The 23649-nt window shown below is 36.2% G+C and overlaps 1 protein-coding gene and 1 long non-coding RNA gene across 3 annotated transcripts in view; one reads left to right on the top strand and one right to left on the bottom strand.

Moving 5' to 3' along the window:
• Nucleotides 1–16099, top strand: part of LOC103350116 (uncharacterized) — an 85447-nt gene extending 69348 nt beyond the window's left edge. The window contains exons 3-4 of one of the 2 annotated variants that reach the window (XR_007923962.2): nucleotides 609–736; nucleotides 14967–16099. This is a non-coding gene — a long non-coding RNA (uncharacterized lncRNA). Of the gene's footprint in view, nucleotides 1–608; nucleotides 737–9458 lie in introns of both variants that reach the window. The other variant, XR_007923963.2, reaches the window with a different exon arrangement.
• DPYD (dihydropyrimidine dehydrogenase) overlaps nucleotides 1–23649 on the bottom strand; it is a 962084-nt gene that overhangs the window by 495185 nt on the left and 443250 nt on the right. The window contains exon 12 of the mRNA XM_008264835.4: nucleotides 16037–16221. Within this exon, the coding sequence (XP_008263057.2) occupies nucleotides 16037–16221 (185 nt within the window). The remainder of the gene's footprint in view (nucleotides 1–16036; nucleotides 16222–23649) is intronic.

Raw genomic sequence — 23649 nt, 5'->3', positions numbered from 1 at the left:
ACCCGGGGAGGGCCGAGCAGACGAAAGAACAGCGCAGGGTCCTGTGTCATTCCTCCACGAAGACGGGGAGCGACATAATGGTGCCGTGACTCGGATATGAAGCCTAGGCAGGGTTTAGTGTCGTTCCTCCATGAAGAGGGGGAGCGACACAGAGCATGTTTGTTAGGAAGTAGTACAGCTGGGGAGAGGGGAGGTTTCTACTTTGTGTCGCCATGGAAGGCCTTTTTAATAAAGTAACACAAGACCAAGTACCAGAAGGAGGTCAGCAATGAATTACTGTACATATTTACAAATCTTTGGTATATTATCTTTATAGGCCATATGAATGAATGAATGATCCAATCTGCTTTCCTTTTGAACTATAATCATATCATAGGTTTGCCTTACATTCTACTAATCACAATATCATCTATAAAGAAAATAATATGTAGACTATTGCTCTCAGCTTCAATTTCATACAATACAATGTTTCTGTTCAAAGAATAGAATAGTAAATTAACCTTAAGAAACAGCTTGAAGTTGGACAGGGGTCCCTCAAAAATAATAAATAACATGTTGACAAATTCTCAAAAGCATCAATCACAAAGTAACAATTGTGATATTCACAGGCTCAAGGGCAAAGGTGGTGACACTGCTGACAAGATGTCAATGGCTAGAATAAGAAAAGCCCGGTGACCAGCACAGGGTGGTGCCTGACAGCAAATCCATGTAACACAAAGGAGTCAGTATGATCAAGGTGAGAGTGATGAAGGTAAATAAAGAAGCTGACATTTAAGAAAGGTGACAGCAGTGATGTTAAATATTAAGTCTTGGAATAAAAAGCTCAAAATTGTAAGTCAACAACATATCAGCCAATATCTGCTTTTGTGTTGACCTTTCAATTCTAGTATTTTTGGAACGGGGCTAAGGTGAAAATACACAAGGAGAAAACCAGTATGGTTACTCAGAGGTCACTTCATAACAGACATAGCAATAGCTATAGTGAAGGATAGTTGGGAGAATCAAAAGGGGAATATTACAAAGCACTGGAATTTCCATCTTACTCCTGTTTCCATGTTAATTCCACTCCTCCATCAAACACCAGTTGTTTTAGCAGTGTAACATAGCACCTATCACCAATAAACTGAATAAACTAGCCAAATATGTTCTCTAAACCCCATGTCCCCATAATTGAAAACATTTCCAAAACATATCCAGTTTTTCAATCATATTCATCAACTGTCTACTTATGGCAGGTATTTTATTGGTCAACCATCAACTATGAGGTAAACACTGTTCTAGGCAGTATAGATAACTCAGAAAAGAAAACTAATAAAATAATGATTTGAAGGCTACATTTCCACAGAATGTTTCCAGGCACAAATCCAGAGACTGCAGTATAGGAGAAGGAGTCTCAAAGGAAACATGGTAAATTTTGAGAATTAGCTGTTTGAATTATAAAAAGTACAGTAAGCATTCCCACACTGGAGTGAAATTATTTGATGACCTCAGGGACTAATCTATGTGTGTCTTCCACTTGCTTAGCTGTATCTCAAAGAGAACACCATAAGGAAGAAGTAGGATGGTGCCAAAATAAACAATTGGTAGATCATCAAAACTTGGGCTCTACCCCCAGTTTTTTTTACAACCTGACCTGTTACCTAGGTTCAATATCTTAAGAGAGGCATCACATCTTCAGCGGTTCTTTATTATGGACATTATTCCTATCTTTATCTCTTTGAGCACTTTTAACATAATTTTAAAGCCTTTTTGATAATTTTATTGGGGTTCTATTAGCAGTGAGTTTTCCTACTACTTGAGTTTATTCTTTTAAAGTCTATCCCTCAGCTTCCTGGGTCATATAGTAGGCGGCTGAATCATATTATCTTCATGACCAAACCAATCTCAAACAAATTTAGCATATTCTTCTAAATTTTAAAGTGAAAGAAAATGGTTAATTCAGAAGTAATTTTTAGTATGATATGAAAGTAAAGTTCCTAGAAAATAATCTGTACATAACCTGAGACTCAGCTTCACTAAATCACTGAATGCTAAGAAACACAATTTCAGTCCCAATTTTCAATTATAACATTTTGAATCTGAATCTTCCCCAACAAACTGAAGTTTCTCAAATGTTTGTTTTGCTGTGATATTGTCATTCACTGCAGACAGCTCCAGATGTCAGTGGCTAGTAAATTTGATGTGGGATCCTTAACATTCGCAGCCCATTTGGATCATGTGATATTGCAGTGGCTAACCTCTTTTATTCTCCATCAACGTACTGTAAGGTTAGGTTTCTTATGACATGGGATCATATGGATTTGATTTCTCAGATCTAATTATTATATTTTTTGACTATTCTTATCTTTAGTTACTGTGCCTGAAGTAGCAATGTGCTGTGTGTTGGTAAAGAAATATTCTGCCTTTATGGAGACAATTTCATTTTAAATTACTTTTCAGGCCAAGTGCTTCCATTTAATACAAGTCTGGAACCCTATATAAAGTCAACAAAAGGCATTAAAATTACTTATTAGCTATGGTATTTCCTTTCTCTATAACCAACTGGATAGTTTTATTTTGATAGCTCCATTAGGTATAGGCTAAATTGCACATTGTTCCTTGACTTCCTTTTATAACATATAGCTATACATAACCCCCCTTCATAAACAAAAAGTTGTATATTATTACAAATGTAATATTTAAAAATTTTAAATCGCTGATGCATTAGTATTTAAAATAGTAGTGAGGAAATACATCACAAATTAATCCCAATATACCATTAAAGAGGTAAATTCTGAGAGTACTATGGATATTATTGCATGTTTCTTTATAAGCAAATGAAATGGAATTAATTTTTCAGGTACTATAAGCAAATTTGACTTTACTACTCCCAATCATAAGGGATAAAAGTGAGATCACATGCATTTCTGATACCCATTAAATTTAAAGGCTCAGTTTCTCAATGAGACTAGCTGGAGTCATCTCAATTCTATGATTCTAGCAAGTGGAAAAACTTAGCATGGAAACAGCATTTAGCCATGACATACTTCAATATTATTTTTTGGAGGCTATCACTATCTCAAACTGAATCCATTATGATTTAAAACTGCCTTTTTATTGATATTCATTGTTTTTCAACCTGACAGTAGCCAATGATTTATATCAATCTTCTTTTAACATAGGAATTAAAGACTTTGCAATATATCTTAAACTGAAGGACACTTTTTCAATAAGTCTCAAGATTTTAATACAGCTGTCATTTCAAAAGCCTTGCCTCCTCTCAGTTGGAAAGGGGTTTAGAGGAGAAGAAGGCAGCTCTGTTGATAAGATTGTTTTTATCTGAAGCAGTAGAGGATTCGAAAATTAGTATGACATATCGATGATGCCTTTTTTTAACAGCATTTCTATTCTTTAAGTGCAAGAACACTGTGGTTGCCTGTCAATCATTAAGCCACAAAATGAAGTCCAGGGCCTGGACAGGAGATTTGCAACTATACCAGTGCTGGTAAACTAACCACCAAATTATAGCCTTTTCTCCTGCCTCACCCAGATTTCACAGGGGCTGCACACCCAAATAAATGCCTCTTGGCTACCCATTCATCTAACAGCTGGAAAGATGACACTTGACATTTGGAAACTTTCCTGTGAAGATTGCTGCAAGGCTTTCCCATTAGCTTCCTGGTGAGACTGTAAGGTCGAATAAGCTGCCTCAAAACCTGCAAAGGGTAACGGAAATACTCTCATACTAAGCTTGTGCAATTTAAATTTCTAATTCTAAAATCATAGTTCTTCAGATATCGGGGAAACCACTGGTATATTTCTGGGCTAAAGAATGCCTTTGAAGATGTGGAATTCAAATGATTTCTTTTTAAGGCACGATAACGATAACAAGTGTCTTTTATTTAAAGTTAGGACCAAAGGTCTTCCAAGTACCAGAGACTTGAACATAGATAAGTTCTTGTAAGTTTGTTTTTGAAAATCCCTGACTGTCACATTCTTAGCAAATGTTCATCTTTATCCAGATCAGAAATCTTTAACAAAGGCATAGTTGCTATAATTTTTCAGGTATTATTTTCACATCACAAAAGTTATCAGAGATAGTTTAAAAATTCATTCAACCCACTAATGTGGGCTTGTTTTGAAAATTATTGAGCCTGATATAAACTACAATAGTAAATATGCTGCCATTAATAAAATGCTATGATCTTACATATCTTTCAGGTATAAACTTTTTTTTAATCTTTAGAAATATAATTACTTCCAAAGACACTTCAAATCAGAAAGTTTCAACAATTTTATTGCTCATTAAAGATATCAGAATGACAAAACCGCTCAAGTAATCCCCAATTCTAAAAATGGTCAAAGGTAAAAGGTCTCCTTTATTGACATGAATGCACATAATTCAATAGCTCTTAAAACAATGATCTCTTTTGCTCCCTACTCAATTTTGAATTCTCCATCTTCAAAGTGTTTCTACAATTGTCTTTTCTTTTGTTAACTAAGTATTTCTCAAATGAGTGACAAGAACAAACAGACTTCTCTAAATATTCATTCATATATTCAAATGTAGATGAAATTCATAATATGATTCAAAAGGAAAATGAAATATTTAAAAATACGTAAAGTACATTGAAGAAACAAGAGACATGAACAGTGTAACTTTAAACTTTGAATTAATGACCATCTAAGAATGGAAAAGCTTTTTAAAACTTGATTTAGTGATGACCAACTATGGCAGTAAAGATCCCTTTTGAGGTACATCTCATGGACCCAAATCAGAAACCAGTACAGGCATAAACTAGCTTTCCTACATCATTCCACCAACAAATCTACCTAAGAGAGAGTTGATTATTTGAGTTCTCCTTTCTCTTTGAACTAAAATCACAACTATCATTATGTGCCACTCTATAGTAAATCTATGGCATGATTTTGTTTCTGTAAGGTACCAGAATCACAAATTCATTTCACATAGCCTATTGAACTACCATCAGATGGTAATGACTTTCTGTCACTTTTGACCTGGGGCAGGTTTGAACCAGTGGCCAAGAGGTTAAAGGCTCTGTATCTCATTACCAGTCCCCTTAGATACCTAGATCCCCCAACAGATAGTGACTCTTTTATACCTCCATAGAACAAGAATATACAAAAACCTCAAGCAGTAGAAAAATAGGTCTATAATACTAGAAATTTATGATAGCTTTGAATAACTTTATAAACATTTATTTCTAAATACTCCTAAAGACTAATACAACTGAATAGAATCATGGAAACTGTTAAAGGACATTTTTATAACATTATATAAGCTTTATTGATAGCCTCAAAAATATTGTAGAAAGCAATACCTAAAGATACCTGTGCTCTGTGAGTTTACAGGGCTAAGGAACATACCTTAGTCTAGTACAATGTGAAAACTTTTAAATATGTATCTTGTGTGTCTGTTCTGGGATAATTTTACCACGTGAATTGTTTCATAGAGGATTGATAAATCAGAAGGAAGATAAATATTCATAAATTAAATAATCAAAACAATATCAGACGCCTTATAGAGGATTGATAAATCAGAAGGAAGATAAATATTCATGAATTAAATAATCAAAACAATATCAGATGCCTTAATGTGGACACATTAATATAAAATATTTTAAGTTCATGTGTATATATACATATATATATACACCTAAATCAAGAATGAAATAATTAAATTTTGTTGTTGTTTAAAGTTGGCCTCTAATACTAGCTGCAAATATATATTCTGTAACTATTCAACTTTAGTTATTCTATAACTAAAAATTCAAGAAATTCTCAAGTTACTTATAAGCATACCAAACATCTTTTTCATTTAAAGCCTCAATATTTGCTTTCTTATCCATTGCATTTTCCCATAAGTGTATGAGCTTTCTTGATCTTTTCATTTTTTACTTCTGTTTTAAAAGAAGTTCTATACAAAACCATCGATTATTGGAATTTCTATATCTACCTGTTGATTCCATACTTATTCTTCCACTAATAACTCCTATTTCTCAATATTTAGATATTTACCACTAAAACTGGTTTCATAACAATATCATGTAGACTTGGTTGACCTCTTCTACTACTAGTACTACATATTGTGTGTGTGTGTTTTAATATTATATCTAAGAGTGCATTTCAGATAAAATTCTTAATAGGATATTGGCATGACCAAAGGATAACTATATTGATGACACCAAGCCAGTAGGGTTTTATAATTAAAATCTCCTTATAGATTGACTTTACTTGACAAAATGTTCCATGTTTCTATTTATAAAAGCTCCTTCTCAGATCAACAACTACTCCAGGGAAAATGAGCTTCTGATCTGGCATGAGAATTTGGATGAACTAAGCCTGTGTTCTAGATCTAAGTTTGTTCTTTGAGGAAGGACATAGCTTGATGCTCTATCTATAGCATTTCTCTCTACACATTTTTTAATAATCAAATCTGTTTATATTCTAATATCAGAACTTTGTTCTAAGTCTTCTGATGCTTTTGCAAATTAATAATAGTTTATAGTATTTCTTTTGGTGCTTTTGTAAAGCTAGAACTTGAAGTCCCTTGTAGGTTCTTAAGTTGGTTGATTTACTAGACTAATTGCTGCATCATTTGCTTCTATGAAACATACAAAGGACAGCCACAGAGTGCTGAATCTCTAAAACTATAAAGGTATCCCTATGTACCTATAACCTTTATATTCTCATCATCAAGAATTGCATGTTTCCTACCCAATTCATGCTGGTTAAATTAATGAGTTATGTGAATATGACAAGAGAATGAGTTGATTCTATATCTTCCAATAATATGATAAAGGTGAGGTACTAAAAAATTCTGTCAAATTAGGTAAGAGTTAAACAAATGAAATGCCTCCAGGGCAACCAAAAATAATTCAGAAAATTATTTTGAAGGTTTCTTGAAGGTATTGTATTGTTGTACTTCCAAAAACAAAAATAGAAATTGTAGACAATATCTTATAGATTGATTTAGACAACACACATAGAGCACCTAAATATTTTATTCAAAGGGCTGTGGCCTTGTATTGTTTGAAAAAAAAAAAGAAAAAGAAAATGAGAAGATATTTGCTTTCAATTAAAATGATACGCTCAATGTAGGAACATTTTTTACAATTGTCTATTTTAAAGTTTTCTAAAGAATGAAATAATTGCTGGTTTCAGTTTTAAAGGATAAAGGAACTTTCCTAGACTTCCTTTTTTGTAAATGAATGTTCTGTATTTATCCAATTTATATTGTTTATGAATTTCTGGATTTACCTATATAATTAAAGTACCTTATTTATATCTTTATTAACAATTAGATTTAGGTCTTTAATCATATGGCTAATTCCCCGCACTTTTTTCTCTGAAATTTAGGAGATTTGGCACACTCATATTCTAAGAACGTTGTCCACTTAATCATTCACGTTAATATATATTTTTAACCAGAACTAAGTTATATATAAATTATAGCCTCTAATCACTGTCTTCTAATTTCTCCAGTGAACAATCAGGAAAAGTTCTGTTATTATATTTTTAAATTTTAATACATAAACATTGCATGGAAAAGTGTCAAGGACTGCTGACAGCAAGAAGAATAACAATTCACAGTTGAAATATAGCAGGGAAACAGTTTAGAGCAGGGAATAATACAATAATATGTGTGAGTTCCAATCCTGGCTTCTTTTCTGACAAGATATTGACCTTGAATAGGTTTAATCATTTTAGCCTTTATATTTAAAAGCTGTGAAATACAGATAATGATACCCACTACACAAGGTCATTGTAAGAAAAATAAAGTACAATGTATAATAGATACTAAACAAATAGTCACTATTATTATAGTGATTGACAAGTAAATATACAAGGTTATTCTGTAAGGAGGATAAAAATCAGAGTACTTCTTTCAGGAGTTTTCTCCAATTATTATAGTAAACACTGTGCTCTGCTCTATGACTATTTTAGCATTCATTGGTTACAGTAAGTCTAATCTTCCACTGTGTCAAAGAATATACTTTGCTATAATTATTTCAAAAGGATAATTATCAAATCTAGTCATCACTGTAAGCTCTTTAAGAGAAAAAAATGGCTGATGGATTGATATGGTTGATTTCTTTATTTTCCTAGTACAGACTATTTATCCAAATACATGTATGCACATAGACACATAAACACAGCATGCAAAAGCATACAGTAGTTCAATAAATAATTTAGGAAACTATTGTTTGGCTATAATCATACTTTTAGTCACATAGTCTTTCTTTGAGTACATTGTCAAAATTATCCTTGATACTCAGTGATTTTTTTTCATTACAACTATTTAATTGGTACAAAATAATTATGTACATTTATGAGGTACAGTGTGATATTTGAATGCATGTATATATGATAATCAAGTCACACCAATCAGCATTTCCATCCCCTCAAACATATCATTTCTTTGTGGTGATATATTAAAAATCTTCTCTTCTAGCCACTTGAAATACACAGTCAATTTATAGATAGAGGTTATAAACCATATTCACCCTACTATGCTATAAAACATTAGAACTTTTTCTTCCTTTCTAACTCTATGTTGGCACCTATTATCCAATCTCTCTAACATCTCCTCTGTTTGTTAACTAATATTCTACTTTCTACTTCTATGAAATCAACTTCTTCAGTTTCCAATTATGAGTAAAAACATGAGGTATTTTTTTTCTGTGTTTGGCTTATTTCACTTAACCTAATGTCCTCTAGGTTCTTTTTTTTTTTTTTTTTTTTTTTTTTTTTGGACAGGCAGAGTTAGACAGTGAGAGAGAGAGAGACAGAGAGAAGGTCTTCCTTTCCGTTGGTTCACCCCCAAATGACTGCCTTGGCTGGCGCGCGCTGCGCCGATCCGAAGCCAGGAGCCAGGTGCTTCCTCCTGGTCTCCCATGCGGGTGCCTGGGCCATCCTCCACCGCACTCCCAGGCCACAGCAGAGAGCTGGACTGGAAGAGGAGCAACTGGGACAGAATCCAGTGTCCCAACCGGGACTAGAACCCGGTGTGCTGGCGCTGCAGGCGGAGGATTAGCCTAGGGAGCCGCAGCGCTGGCCTAGATTCATCCATTTTATGGCAAATGACAGGATTTCATTTTCTTTGTGGCTTAACAGATATTCAAGTGGTAGAAAAAAAGCTCAGAAATGCCTGAATTCTACTAACATCATAGTATTATTAACAAAATGATACCACATTGGATAACTTACCAGTACAGAAGACTAAGTTTAATACTACAAAATGATGACCCTTAAGGGGGGAAAATATTGACAAATTAGAAAATGTTTTTCTGCACCTTAATATCAGATCTGATGTGATCACTTCTATAGTTATGCAAACACTTCCTATCACATTACATACCTCAAATTAAAATTCGAAGTCAGGTATTATCATATGTAGCCCCAGTACAGCTACACATCTTTTACCTCATTATTTGTTATATATTCTCTATGTTCAGGGCCTCCCCTAGCCCAGACTATGCCTTTTGATGAAATAAACTGAAACTCTGCCCAAGTGCAAGGCTTATGGAACAAGCATAGAGCACCTCTGTGAAAATTCAAGGAATGCTACTCATTCCTCTGAGTAGAAGCAGTCCAACAAAAGCTTCCATTATTGGGAGGGTAGAGCTTGGTCTGAATTTCAGCAAGCTGGTTCCCATGTCTGGGTACCCCTTCTACAGAGAGCAGCCTAAACATTTTTCAACATTCAGCCATTCTAGTCACTCAGTGTTATAATTTTTCTTATCCACTTTATTTGTAACTTGGTTTTTGCAAAGCCTTTGCTGATTCCATGTCCTGATACACACAGCTAGACAGAATCAGTCATTATCTCTTCCATGCTTCCTCTATGCTTTAAATTATTTTGTTAATTGTACTGTGTTAGACTTATTTACCAGACTGTCCCTCACTAGGGGTTCTTAATGCCAAGTTTCCTGTTTTAATTCATCACCTTGTAATTACTGCATCAAGGAAAGATAGCACTATTTTTACTGAATGAATAAAAGAATGAAGGACTCAATCATGGATGATTTTATGGATAGATAAATGAATGTCCATGGGTGAAATAATGAGTGGCTTAATAGAATGTTTTTATAATTATCTGAAATATCCTACTTCAAACTTTATCTGTTAAGATCCTAAATTTCAAGCTTATATTCAAGTCTCCTTATTATAATTTTATGATCTCATTTTAATAATCCAAAGGGAATGACAACAACACAAACAATATTTATAAAGCAGGCTCTGTACTAAGACATTTTTATAAATCATCTCCTGTAATCTTCCCCACAACCCGATCTATTATTTATTGCTAAGATGATCACGTGCTGAGTGATAAAGTAACTTGCCCAAGGTCATACAGTTTGAAAGTGTTGGAACTAGGTCTGAAATCTGCCCTTTAATTCAGAGCCCAATTTACAACCACCATATTATACCTCTCTTGATTTATTCATTTTGGTAACCCTCCTAATGTCAAGTGTTGGGCCCAACAGCTGGTCCTCAATAAGTGGTAATTGAACAAATTAACTAATGGGATATAAGTGATACTCTCTTCAGAGAACTGTGGGAATTACTGAAATCCCAACATGAATGTCTTTAAATAATCTGATTTATCTGAAAAAGTTTTTTTTATAAAGAAATTCTAAATACTAAATTGCAATGATTGTGTACATTAAATCGTACTATAATATGTTTATTAAATCACCTTTAAAAATATACTACCTAGTGTTTAACTTTCTCCCAAAGAAACGACTGTGAAATATAAAGCAAAGGTTTACAAATCCTTAATTCACAAATACACTTTACATGTTACAGAATTTTTTTAATAAATGCTACATTTTTAAGAAAACACTAGTTTCAATTCTAAGGAAATTATCACATAATGGGCCCATTCTTTTTCCTTTTTTTAAATGATTTTATTTATTTGAAAGGCAGAGTCACTGAGAGGGGAGACACACCCACACATACACAAAATGACAGAGGAACCAAGGGAGAGAGAGATCTTCCATCCATTGGTTCAATCCCCAATGGCTACAAGGGCCAGGGTTGGGCCAGGCTGAAGCCAGGAGCCAGGAAGTCCATGTGGGTCTCCTAAATGGATGAGAGGAACTCAAGTCATCATCTTTTGCTTCCAAGGCACATTAGTTGGAAGCTGGATAAGAAGCAGAGTAGTCTCAAAATGACACTATGTTACAAGATGCCATCATGACGAGCAGCAACTTTTTTTTTTTTAAGATTTATTTCTTTTTTATTTGAAAGGTAGAACTAGAGGGAGAAACAGAGATAGAGATCTTCTATCTGCTAGTTTACTCTCCAAATGGCCACAATAACTGGGGAAGGGCCAGACTGAAACCAGGAGCCAGGCACTTCATCTCAGTCCCCGACATGGGTCAAAGGACCCAAGCACCTTGGCCATCCTCTGCTTTTTTTCCAGGAGTATTAGTATGGAATTGGATCAGAAGTGGAGCAGCTAGGACTCAGGCTAGTGCCCATACGTAATTTTGGCAATGCTGGCATTCCAGCTGCTCCACTTCCTATGCAGCTCCCTGCTAATGCACCTGGAAAATGCAGTGGAAGATGGCCCACATCTTTAGGCCCCTGCACCAACATAGGAGACAGGATGAAGCTCATGGCTCCTGGTTTTGGCCACAGTTGTTGTAGCCATTTGAGGAGTGAAACAGTGGATGAAAGATCAATCTCTCTCTCTCTCTCTCTCTCTTTGTGTGTGTGTCTCCATCCCCTTTCTTTGTATCTTTGCCTTTAAAGTAAATAAAATGAATCTTCTTTTAGAAAAAGAAAAAGAAACACATAAGGAAGAGGATGAGAAGGCAAAACTGGAAGGGCAAGTGGGATTCAACCCAAGGAAATGGGTGGAATATGGAGAAAATGATGATTCAGCAGAAATCTTGGTGCATTGGTCACAAATTGGTGTCACAAGCTAAGGAGATTAAGATTTAGCTTAAGCATAAAGAGGAGCCACAAGAGTTTTAAATAAAGAAATTAGGAGCCAACTTGTATTCTAGAAAGATGGCTGTGCTCAGGGTTGGGCATAGAATGCAACAGGGGAGAAATTAGAGGCAATTTCAAGGAAGGTGATAGAGATGAGAACTAAGTTAATGACAGTGTGGAGAGAGAAAATCCCACTTTGTCTATGAGTTTCTTTTTCGCCTTTCCACTGCTTAGCACTTTGCCTTCCACACCCTGGCAGAAAGCTAGAAGCGTTGATTTTATTTGACAGAGATTTTTACCTACCTTCCATCTCTTCTTCATTTTAAAATGTAATTCAACACTTAGTTTGACAAGTCTGAAATCCTTAAGCCAAATTCAAAAATCTTACTGGGCATGAATTTTTTATTTCATATTCCAGACACTGTCATTCCTAGCGATATGTGTTTTTTAAACACATGCATGTTTTTCTTCATCATAAAGGTCTGTTTCTCTCTTCATGAGTAAGTGAAACTAAGTAAAATAATTTCTAATGTTTTTTTTTTTTTCCTTCAGGACACATTTATCAGATTCAGGGAAGTTAAAAGACAACAAGGAATTTGAAAGAAAAGCACTATCAAGAATCCTTTAGGAGAGGTCATTAGCAATGAAGACGCCATTTGGGACAGCAAGTCCAGTATGGGAGCACCTGGGTTCCACAGTTGAATCTGACTCCAGAATCCAGCTTCCTGTGAATGCAGACCCTGGGAGGCAATAATGATGACTCAAGTAATCGGGGTCCTGCTAGCAACATGCAAGCCATGGACTGATTTATGGCTCCTGCCTTCAGTCCCCACTAGGGCTGTTATAGGCACCTGGGGTGTGGACCAGTGGATGGAAGGGTTCTCGCTCTCTCCCTTTCAATCAGAGGAAAATATTTTTTATACAGGCATCCTTTAGAATGGTAATTGTGAAACATTACAAAATTAAGCTATAAAATATATTTAAACTTTTTTGTATTTTAATTTAAAACCTGTAAGTGGATTTAAATGTTTAGGGAGAAAAAGCAAGCCTTTCTCCACTGACCATGTTCAATTTTATCTTTTCAAATCTCTCTAGCATCTCTGCCGTCCCACCATTTTCACTTCTGCAAACCGAATTCACACATTCACTGGGTTTCATCTGACCTAACACAAGAGTCTATTCTCCTGTACCTGTTAACTGCATTTTCCTGACAAGTAGCTCTTCCTGAGACTGAATCCTTTCCAATTTTTTTTCCACAAAAATTCCTTGTGAATATATATCAGTAATGCTACAGTTTCCTTTGCTTGTATGTTTGTTTTAATGCTGCTACTCAGTAAAACATGCATTAGCCATAGGGGTGGGCATCTGGTCTAGTGGCTAAGATGACATTTGATGCCCACATGCCATAACATAGTGCCTGGGTTCAACTCAGGCCTCCACACCTGATTTCACCTTCTTTCTAATGTGCATCCTGGAATGCAGATGGTGAAGAATCAAGTAGTTGTATGCCTGCCACACACGTGGGAGATTTGGATTGAGCTCCCCACCTGTGACTTTGGCCTAGCCTAAGCCCAGTTGTGTGTATTTCAACTCTGAAACAGAAGAGTGCTGATCTCTGTATGCCTGTCACTATTTATCTTTCAAATAAAAATAAATACATAATGAAAAATAGCCATTGGCCTAATATTGATTCCCAACTTGATTTTGAAAATTGCATCAGTCTTAAAGTGTGAAGACTGCTGATTTAGTGTGTTTGAACCTGAGAGTCAGAAATGTTAAATACTGGATGTGGAATGGTATTGGAATGTTTGGTTTAAAAGCAGTGCATGTGAAAGACATCCACATGACCGTAGTTGGCAAAGTAGGTTAGATGTGCATGTGAGATGTCCACCAGACACCTGGATTATGGAAGGAATTAAGGAAGTACCAAAAAGGAGGCAACTATTGGGAACTATGAGAATGCTATGAAAATGAGAGTGAAGTCAGGAAGCAGAAACACAGAATAGAAAGTTTGGGGACAGAAAGAGCACAAAAGCTAAAACAGGAGACTGTCCCCTCCCCACTGTGTGGAGACACATAGACACAGGACTGTTTCCTTCAGTCACTGCAGGGACTGGAGCTGAAACCCCTCACCAACTTCCCTGCTTTGATTTCCAGGTTTCTGTTAAGATTAAAATACTGGAGTGCTCATCTGGCTCAGCAGTTAAGAGAGTTTAACACACCCACATCCCATATACAAGTTTTCATGATTGAATACTGGCTCCACTCCCAATTCCAGTTCTCACTAATGTTGACCCTGGGAGGCAGACAGTGATGGCTCAGCTGGTTGAGTCCATGCCACTGACATGGGAAACGTGAACTGAATTCCCAGCTCTCAGCCTCAGCCAACCTTTGCCCTTGTGGAAAGCGAGCCAGTGGATGTGTGCAGCCTCTCTCTCGTTCTCTCTCTTAAAAAAAAAAAAAAAAAAAAAAAAGTAGAAAGAAAAAGGTAAGAAAGATTTCCTATCATTTTTTCCTTGATTACCTAGCCTATTCACTTCCTATTTATAACCGATTTTTAGAGTTTTTTTTTTTTTTTTATTTCTTTATTTGAAAGGCAGGGTGACACAGAGAGAGGGAGAGACACTGATCAAGGAAGTGAGTTTTCATCTGCTGGCTCCTTACTCAAATGGCCACAACAGCCAAGTCTGCCCCAGGTGGAAGCCAGGAGCTAGAGCTCCATCTGGGTCTCCCACATTGATGGCAGGAGCCCAAGCTTTTGGGCCATCTTCATTTTCTTCCCAGGTGCATTTGCTACATCTGAAGAATGTACAGGGAGCTACTTCTGAAACAGAATAGCCGGGACTTAGACCAGTACTTCAATACAGGATGCTGGCATAGCAAGCAACAACTTAACCTGCTGTGCCACAACGCTGGGCCCTAGAGGGATTTTCTTTTCTTGTTTTTGGTTTTAATTTTAAATTTGGCATCTCTCTAACTGATTCTTACATCGCAACTTTGTCTTTATACAAAACCCATAGGTGGCTTACATTCCTTTTTAGAGTCCTCCATTTCTGTGACACAACATCCTGGCCCAAATCCAACAGCTCAAATCTCACTACTCAGAGTTCCAGGGATGAGATGGAAATAGGTAAGCCAATCAAACACAGAAATATGATGTGATCAGTAGCAAGCCCAGGCCCTACCTAATAGATAAACAACTCCACATGGACTACAAAAAAGAACAGAATGACAATTAGAATAAATGGTCACAGAAAAGAGGACGAAATTCAATGGAACATTAAAGACAAAGTGAGCTTTGTTAGCACATTGGGATAAATATGGAAAATCAAGAGAAGGAAGGTAGGAAAGGATACTGTGAGTAAAGAGTCTTTTCTGAATTAGAAAGAGAAAATAAGAATTTTAATAGCAAGAGGAAACTTTTCCAGAAATATTTTATGTAAATGAGGTGACTTTAACTACATTTAATTAAATTTTAGAGTAAGACAAAAACAGAGCATTTAGTCAAAAAGTAGGACTACCAAGTGTAATATATGGCTTCTTTCCCCAAGACTGCACAGTCACTGCATATGCAAGAGTATGTTTGATTTCATATTTTATCATTTTTACCTTTTGAATTTTATCAAAAAACTAAACATCAAAAAATTATAATTAAATTCATGAAATATTTGTTTACACTTAGGTACACAAAATTTCAGAAATGTATGAGACCTTATTTGATCCAAATATATGCACCAAATAGTTTTGGACTGTGTAAGATCATGAATATAAAATGTATCTCCTATCAGACATCATAAATACACAATCTGATTTTATAAATACATTGCTCTGTGTATTTAAGCTACTGATAAATACCTTGAAGGCTGCAGAAATAAATGACTTCATGGCATTCCACTGGTAGAAATGCATAATGAATTCACAACCAATAAAAGAATCCTCATATCCAGTCCACATTTTCAAAATTTTATCTAAGTAAATATGCATGTGGTATATTTATTATACATCTTTGGAAAAGCACTAATATATGAGTATCAAAAATAAACACTTATTCACTGGGAAAAATTAACCGGAATTGATGGAAAATGCCTACCTGTATGTATCTGTGAATGTACCAGGAAGCTTGCTTTCCATCATTCACTGATTCCACTGTAGTATTAGCCACACCGACAATATCACCACCTGCAAACACCCATGGTTCACTGGTTTGCATAGTTTCTGGATCTACTTCTGGGAGATCCCATCTGTTAAATTTTATAGGACTCAAGGCTTCTTTCACTGGGAAAAAAAAATTAAAAGACAATAGGCAATGACTAATCTGTGTACACATAATAATTTGAAAATCAAGAAAAATTAACAATTATTTTTCTAGGGATTCAAGCAACTGTTTATTTATTTATTTATTGACAGGCAGAGTTAGACAGTGAGAGAGAGACAGAGAGAAAGGTCTTCATTTTTCCATTGGTTCACCCACCAAGTGGCCGCTACACTGGCGCGCTATGGCTGGCGTGTTGCGGCTGGCGCGCTGCGCCAGTCCAAAGCCAGAAGCCAGGTGCTTCTTCCTGGTCTCCCATGCAGGTGCAGGGCCCAAGGACCTGGGCCATTCTCCACTGCACTCCCGGGCCACAGTAGAGAGCTGGACTGGAAGAGAAGCAACCGGGACAGAATCCAGCGCCCTGACTGGGACTAGAACCTGGGGTTCCGGCACCGCAGGTGGAAGATTAGCCTAGTGAGCTGTGGCGCCAGCCCAAGCAACTGCTTTTAACAAACCATAAAAACTGAAAGTTAGCAGAATATTGAAGTTAACATATTCAATATATACTGACTTAACTTAATTGAAATACACCTCATAGGAATAAACACCACAGATTTGGCAATGTATCAGACCTGGTATTTATATCTAAGAAGTACTAGAGCTATGAAACAGGAAAGTACAGCCACTTAAATGCATATAAAATGCATTTTCTAAAACTTTATTTATCTATGTTCGTTATTTTCACAACTCTGTAATAATTCATATGATTACAAACTTGTTCCCATGCGTCACAGGCATAAGTTATATCATGGATTTGGGTGAATGACCCAACTTGTCATTCCACAGGACTTCTTAAAACAAAATGAGACCGGCCGCGGCAACCATTGGAGGGTGAGCCAATGGCAAAAGGAAGTCCTTTCTCTCTGTCTCTCTCTCTCTCTCTCACTGTCCACTCTGCCTGTCAAATACAAAATAAAAAAAAAAAAATGAGACAGTTATCTGCATTTTAACCAAATTGATTACACTTAGTGTTAAACAATTTAATGGACTCAGTAATACAGTCACATTTAGCCAGTAATTTCTGCTTTGCTTGTTTTGCAAAAACCAACAAATGCAAATATTATGATGAGTTTCTTGTGGAACTTGCTCTGCATAATATTTTTACAGTTATTTGCTAAATATGCCATGCAACAATGAATCTAAAAGTGCCATGGAACAGGGAAGAGCTTGAGTTCCTTTGAGAAAAATATCTAAAGAACATTTTGACTAGTTTCATAAAACTGAGATTTGGAAGAACTTTAAGAATTTAACTGAGAAAAACTGTTGTACAAGAGATGAAATAAAGGAATGTGGGTAGTAATACCACACAAGATGGATCAAACTGAACCTGTGTTTAAGATAAAATATTCTCTCCAGGTACTCACATCACACTTTTTAAGAACAGCATTTCTGAAGCTGGCACTGTGGCATAGCGTGTAAAGCCACTGCCTGCAGTGTTAGCATCCTATATGAGTGCCAGTTCAAGTCCCGGCTACTCCACTTCTGATCCAGCTCACTGCTAATGCACCTGTGAAAGCAGTGGAGGATGTCCAAAGTCCTTGGGCCCCTGTAGCCATGTGGGAGACCTAGAGGAAGCTCCTGGCTCCTGGCTTCGGATTGACCCAGCTCTGGCCATTGCGGCCATTTGGGGAGTGAACCAGTAGATGGAAAATCAATCAATCTCAATATCTCTCTCTCTCTCTCTCTCTCTCTCTCTCTGAATCTGCCTCTCTGTAACTCTTTCAAATGAATAGTCTTTTTTTTTTTTTTTAAACAGGCAGAGTGGACAGTGAGAGAGAGAGACAGAGAGAAAGGTCTTCCTTTGCCTTGGTTCACCCTCCAATGGCTGTCACGGCTGGCATGTTGCGGCCGGTGCACCACGCTGATCCGATGGCAGGAGCCAGGTACTTCTCCTGATCTCCCATGGGATGCAGGGCCCAAGGACTTGGGCCATCCTCCACTGCACTCCCTGGCCACAGCAGAGAGCTGGACTGGAAGAGGGGCAACCGGGACAGAATCCGGCACCCCAACCGGGACTAGAACCTGGTGTGCCAGCGCCGCAAGGCGGAGGATTAGCCTAGTGAGCCTCAGCGCCGGCTCAAATGAATAGTCTTTAAAAAAAATCTCAGAATGGATTAAAGAACCTTTTATTCCAATTCCAAAGAGAAAATAACAGCTTAAACTGAAAGAAAAAAGCTTTGGAGATCCTGGAACAAAACAGTTACTTCTTAGATATATCAACAAATCAAGCGCAAAATAAAATAATCAAATGTAGAGGCTAGTGTTGTAGTGCATTGGGTTACGCCTCTGCTTGCGATGACTGCTTCTCATATCAGAGCACTGGTTTGAATCCTGGCTGTTCTGCTTCCTATGCTGGTACCTGCTGAGGTGTAGGGAAGGCAGCAGATGATAGCCCAGGTGCCCAGGCCCCTGTCACCAATGTAGGAGACCTACATGGAATTTCAGGCTCCTGACTTGAGACTGAACCAGCCCTGGCCATTGTGACCATTTGGAGAGTGAAACAGCAGATGGAAGATATCTGTCTCTCTCTCTGTAACTCTGCCTTTCAAAAAATTTACATTATTAAAAAAAGAATAATCAAATGTAAAAATATTTTGACACCTACCAACCAATCATTTCTTATCAAAAACAGAAAAAAACATAAGAATAAATCTTATATATATATTTGTTGCTTTCTACATAAAGGACATAGGAAGTATAGAAAAAATTGAAGGGATAATTGCTGTCTGTGTTTTTTCCACCTGGTAGGAGAACAGGAATGTGCCCATGCTGTTTACTTCTGTACAACAGAGCCCAGCAGGGTTCTTGGAGCAACAGAGATACTCAATTGCATCAATGGATGCATGAATGAGTGAATGGTTAGTTCCTTGCTATCATACTCGAGATTTTATTTTAAAAACTCTTCTGTTATTTGTATTTCTTATGCTATTTCACCTTTCATTGACAGTAAAATTAAATATTCATGTAATTATTTTCAATGCAGAATGGCATTTTGAGAAGATTTTTCTAATGTATTTAAAGGTCACATGAACAGAACCTTCATCATCATTGCCAGTTGCATAACAGATCATCACTACCATCTGTTGACAGTTGCTTGAGTTGCAAGGAAGTCAGCAATGACTATGGCTGATCAATTCAACCTGCCTGGATGATGACCACAGAAACCTATCATCATTAAATGCTGCATGTCGTGAGTTTTCTAAATAGAGGCACTTTTCTTATATATGAAATGAACTTCTTTGTCCAAAACTTTGATAAAACTTTGGCCCACACAGAAATCTGAAGTAAAGCTGATTTTTAAATGAGAAGGAATTAATTTTTTTTATTGACAGATCAAAGCCCTTTTATATATTCATCTCATTTTTACAGGAATATCCTTGAAAATTTAGTGAAATTTCACACCAAGCTTGAGCAACATAATGATTATGCCTTAGATACCTTCAATATCTCATAGCATCTACTGGAGTTAAAGCACAAATACTGTGAATTTAAAGAAGTTAAATCTGGGTCCCTCCCTTGCATGGTCCTCTTTCCAGGTCCTGTGTCTAATATAGAATTTGAAAATTTTTTCATTCCTAAAGGGAAAACCTCAAATTATATAATATTCAGGCCTCACAGGATTTAAAGCTATGCTTGAACACACTGTGTTGTACATGTAGGTGCCTGGTCAGTGCTAATTAATTAAATTTCCTTAAGAATGTGCTTTATGGTTTCATTGATGTAAAAATGTACATAGCAAGATTCACTTGAATATTAAAGTCCCATCACAAACTCAGTTAATAAGCAGTCAGGAATTACTAAAAGTTTAATAAATAATTTTGCATTTCTTAAAGTATTTAGTACCAACACCATAAGCTACCACTGGAACATTTACCTCTGAGTTCAAATATATTCTTTTACTGTATACTCACAGTAATATTGTATGCCCCTAAACATTTATATATAATCCTTTACACTTTTAAAAATCAAAATTTTCTCGATGTTTGAACTCGATATTTTGAACTCTTGAATCTAAATATCAAATATTTTATTTATTAATTGGAACTATCCAGCTAATTTCACTAAAATCAAGCAATTCGTTATTTGGTACTGTATTCCAAAATAGAAAAGGCTAATTTTTTTTCATATTAAAAATGACCTCAGTCTCCTGAAAATCTACTGAATTTCCATCTGTTCATTTCAAAGAACTTTCAACTGAGCAATTTCCTAGTTTCATTCCAGAAAAAGAACACACTGAAGTTACATAACTTAGTATGATACTATTGATGTCAATCAAAGTAGACATCATTGTATAAATTTTAGTATTAGTATTTAACTTGTCAATATGTGGAAAAGGATCATTGAACAGTATAACATGGACAACACAGATGAATATAACCAACGCTAGAAAAGGTCAGAAACGTTTTAATTGGTACCAGCTAGTTAACCCAAGAATGACTGTTTATCACGACTTTAACATCAATTGGTTAGCGTCCTTTCCTTGTAGGTACAGTAATCCCTATTTAAGCATATGGAATATATTTATGATATTCATTGAAACACTGTTGAATCTGATCATGGATCAAATTAACAACTTTCTGAATTTCAGTGGTGCTTGAAATTCTGCATTATTTTTTATTATCTAACCATAGTTTTTAAAGATTAAAAGTATTTAACTGGGAACTCAAATCAATGACTCAATGAAAAAAAAAAATCCATGTACATTTTGTCCACAATTTGTGAGAAAGGAGTTCACTTCTTTAGTTGCTTCTTGTGAGGAAGACTTTCATCATCTTCATCACCATAACCATCCTTCTATGAACTGTTTATAGCTCTCTTACACATTTGCTATTACATTTAACTTGGAATCCAGTGAAAGCAAACCTCAGACACATCCTCATTTTCGACTTTAACCAATTTGGAAGAAGTAAAAGCATAAGTGGATGAAAAATGCATATTTACATTCACAAACCAAATAACTGCTCACCATTTTCTATGAAGTGTAAAATGAATATTAATAGGAGGACTGTAGGTTTTTGTTTCTGTTTTATAAAATAAGGTGGGAGGAGGTAGAATATTTCATATATTTTATTTATTTACTTATTTTATTTAATTATTATTCAGATATTCAGGCACAGTTTTCTCATAGAGTTCTGTGAGACCACTTCTTGATGGAGACTGCCACCATGTTCCAGTAGCCACAGAGCTGAGCAGAAAAAGAACTTGAAAAAGAATCCTAAAACCTGCTTATTCACAGTCTTTATTGCTGTGTGAAAGAGAAAGAAATCTGTTAAATGATATGCTGCCTGGAATTTTATGAAGTCTTTAAAAAGAACCAAAACATCCTTAATTCATACCAAACATTCAAGATTTATGTTAATTTTCTGCTTTAATTACTACTATGTTCAAAGGAGCTTATTTAAAAAACAAAGACACTCTGAGGTAGCTTTATAATAAGAACTGGTTTTGAAATAGGAACTTTTAGTCAATTTAATGTTATGCATGGAATGATTTTTTTATATAGACTTAATTGTATTGTGACACACAAGTTCTTCAATAAGCCACAGCTTAAAATTGCAGAAACCATCCCTCAGGGACACATCACTAGCAGATGCAGATTGCCAAGGTCAATTAAACTGATGTAGCTGCGCTGTCATATATGTAGAAGAGAAACCCACAAGCATATGACAAGTATATTTCTCAGTATTTATAAAAAGATGCCAAGAATGTTATATTTTAGTACATAAATATAAATTAATTTCCACGAACAATAAAACAGTGGAACAGAAATTATAATGAAGAAGGATTATTAGTATTCTTTGGAGAGTTTGATGCGATACAAAACAAAGGAGGGAATAAAAAACTTTCAAAATTTCTAATAAAGTGATGTCTTGAAAGCACAAATGAATTCATCTATGTGCTTAATTGTACCTAACCTATTACCTGGTAGAACCAAAGCACAATGAGACAAAAATGCGAGCTGAGACAATAATCTCAGTAATTCAGAGATGAAAGCAAAATCTTAGCAAGATCAAACAAATTCTAATTACAGGGCCAGGATATCAGAGGTCTGTTTAAATAGAACAACTTGAGGTAAGGGACAGCATTGGAGAATGCCTTCCACTAAGAATATGAAGACTGGATGGCACCTGCTATGTGTTCACATCTCCCCTCAGCCTCTCAGTATTTTAAACAATAAACTATCTCCCAAGCACAATGGAGACCACAATGAAGAGTCACCATTTTCCTTCTGTAAACTCCTAAAAAGGTAACCTTGATTCTGCACTTTCCTGTTCCTCCATGACCTCAAATATTATCTCTCATCCTCTAAAGTATTTCCTGTTGCTCATTTTCTACTCTCCTTTCCTGTTTTGAAAAGTCTTATTTAGACATGATTGTCTTTTCTCATGACCATTCTTATTTCACCCTTTTACCCAACCTTTTATGAGTAACTCACTTTACCCACTTTTCTGAATACCTAATTTTTCCTTTTAGTTTGTCCTTCTGACAAAAATATGGCCTTCATGAACACTAAATTCCATGACCTCAGTCACTTTCTTTTGCCTTCTGCAGCATCCAACAGTTGAATCACAGTTCCTTTGATCTCCCTTTCTGATGGGCAAATACTATGCTATCCAGACTTTCCTTATTGTTAATCTGTCCCTTTTGGGCTCCAGCTCCTCCCCATCTCTTCCATTAATTAGCTTCAAATTACTAAATCCAAAGATCACTGTGCTTTAGGGCAGAAACAGGGTGAGGTGAGGAAGGCACCTAAAGAACAAAATATACAGAGGTCCTTACTATCAGGGACATAACAAGGGCAAGACTGTATGCTAACCTTGGTTATTATCACAGCATTCCTTGAATTATCACAGCATTCAAGAGGTGCTCACTTCCTCCTCATGAGTCTTTTGGTACAGCATTACCAACACCATACTTTTTGCTTTCCCAACTGTTACCATGATCGTTTTTAAGTCTTCATTGTCCTATTCTGTCCTATTCAAATGACCTAAAAACGTAGCTTAAAAATCTTCAAAATTTGGGCTGGCACTGTGATTAGCAGGTAAAACCGTCACCTGGAGTGCTAGTATCCTATAGGGTGCTGCTGGTTCAAGCCTTAGCTGCTCCACTTGTGATCCAGCTCTCTGCTATGGCCTGGGAAAGCAGCAGATGGCCCAAGTCCTTAGGCCTCTGCACCCGCATGGGAGACCCGGAAGACACTCCTGGCTCCTGGCTTTGGATTGGCGCAGCTCCGGCCATTGCAGCCATCTGGGGTGTGAACCAGCAGATGCAAGACTGACTCTCTCTCTCTCTCTCTCATTCTCACTCTCGCTCTTGCTCTCAAGCTCTTTCTGAGCCTCTGCCTCTCTGTAACTCTGCCTTTCAAATAAATAAATAAATCTCAAAAAAAA

The sequence above is a fragment of the Oryctolagus cuniculus genome, chromosome 7 (assembly GCF_964237555.1).
Source record: "Oryctolagus cuniculus chromosome 7, mOryCun1.1, whole genome shotgun sequence".
NCBI lineage: Eukaryota > Metazoa > Chordata > Mammalia > Lagomorpha > Leporidae > Oryctolagus > Oryctolagus cuniculus.
The sequence above is the reverse complement of the archived record's forward strand: the minus strand, read 5'-3'. Positions and strand labels throughout refer to the sequence as shown.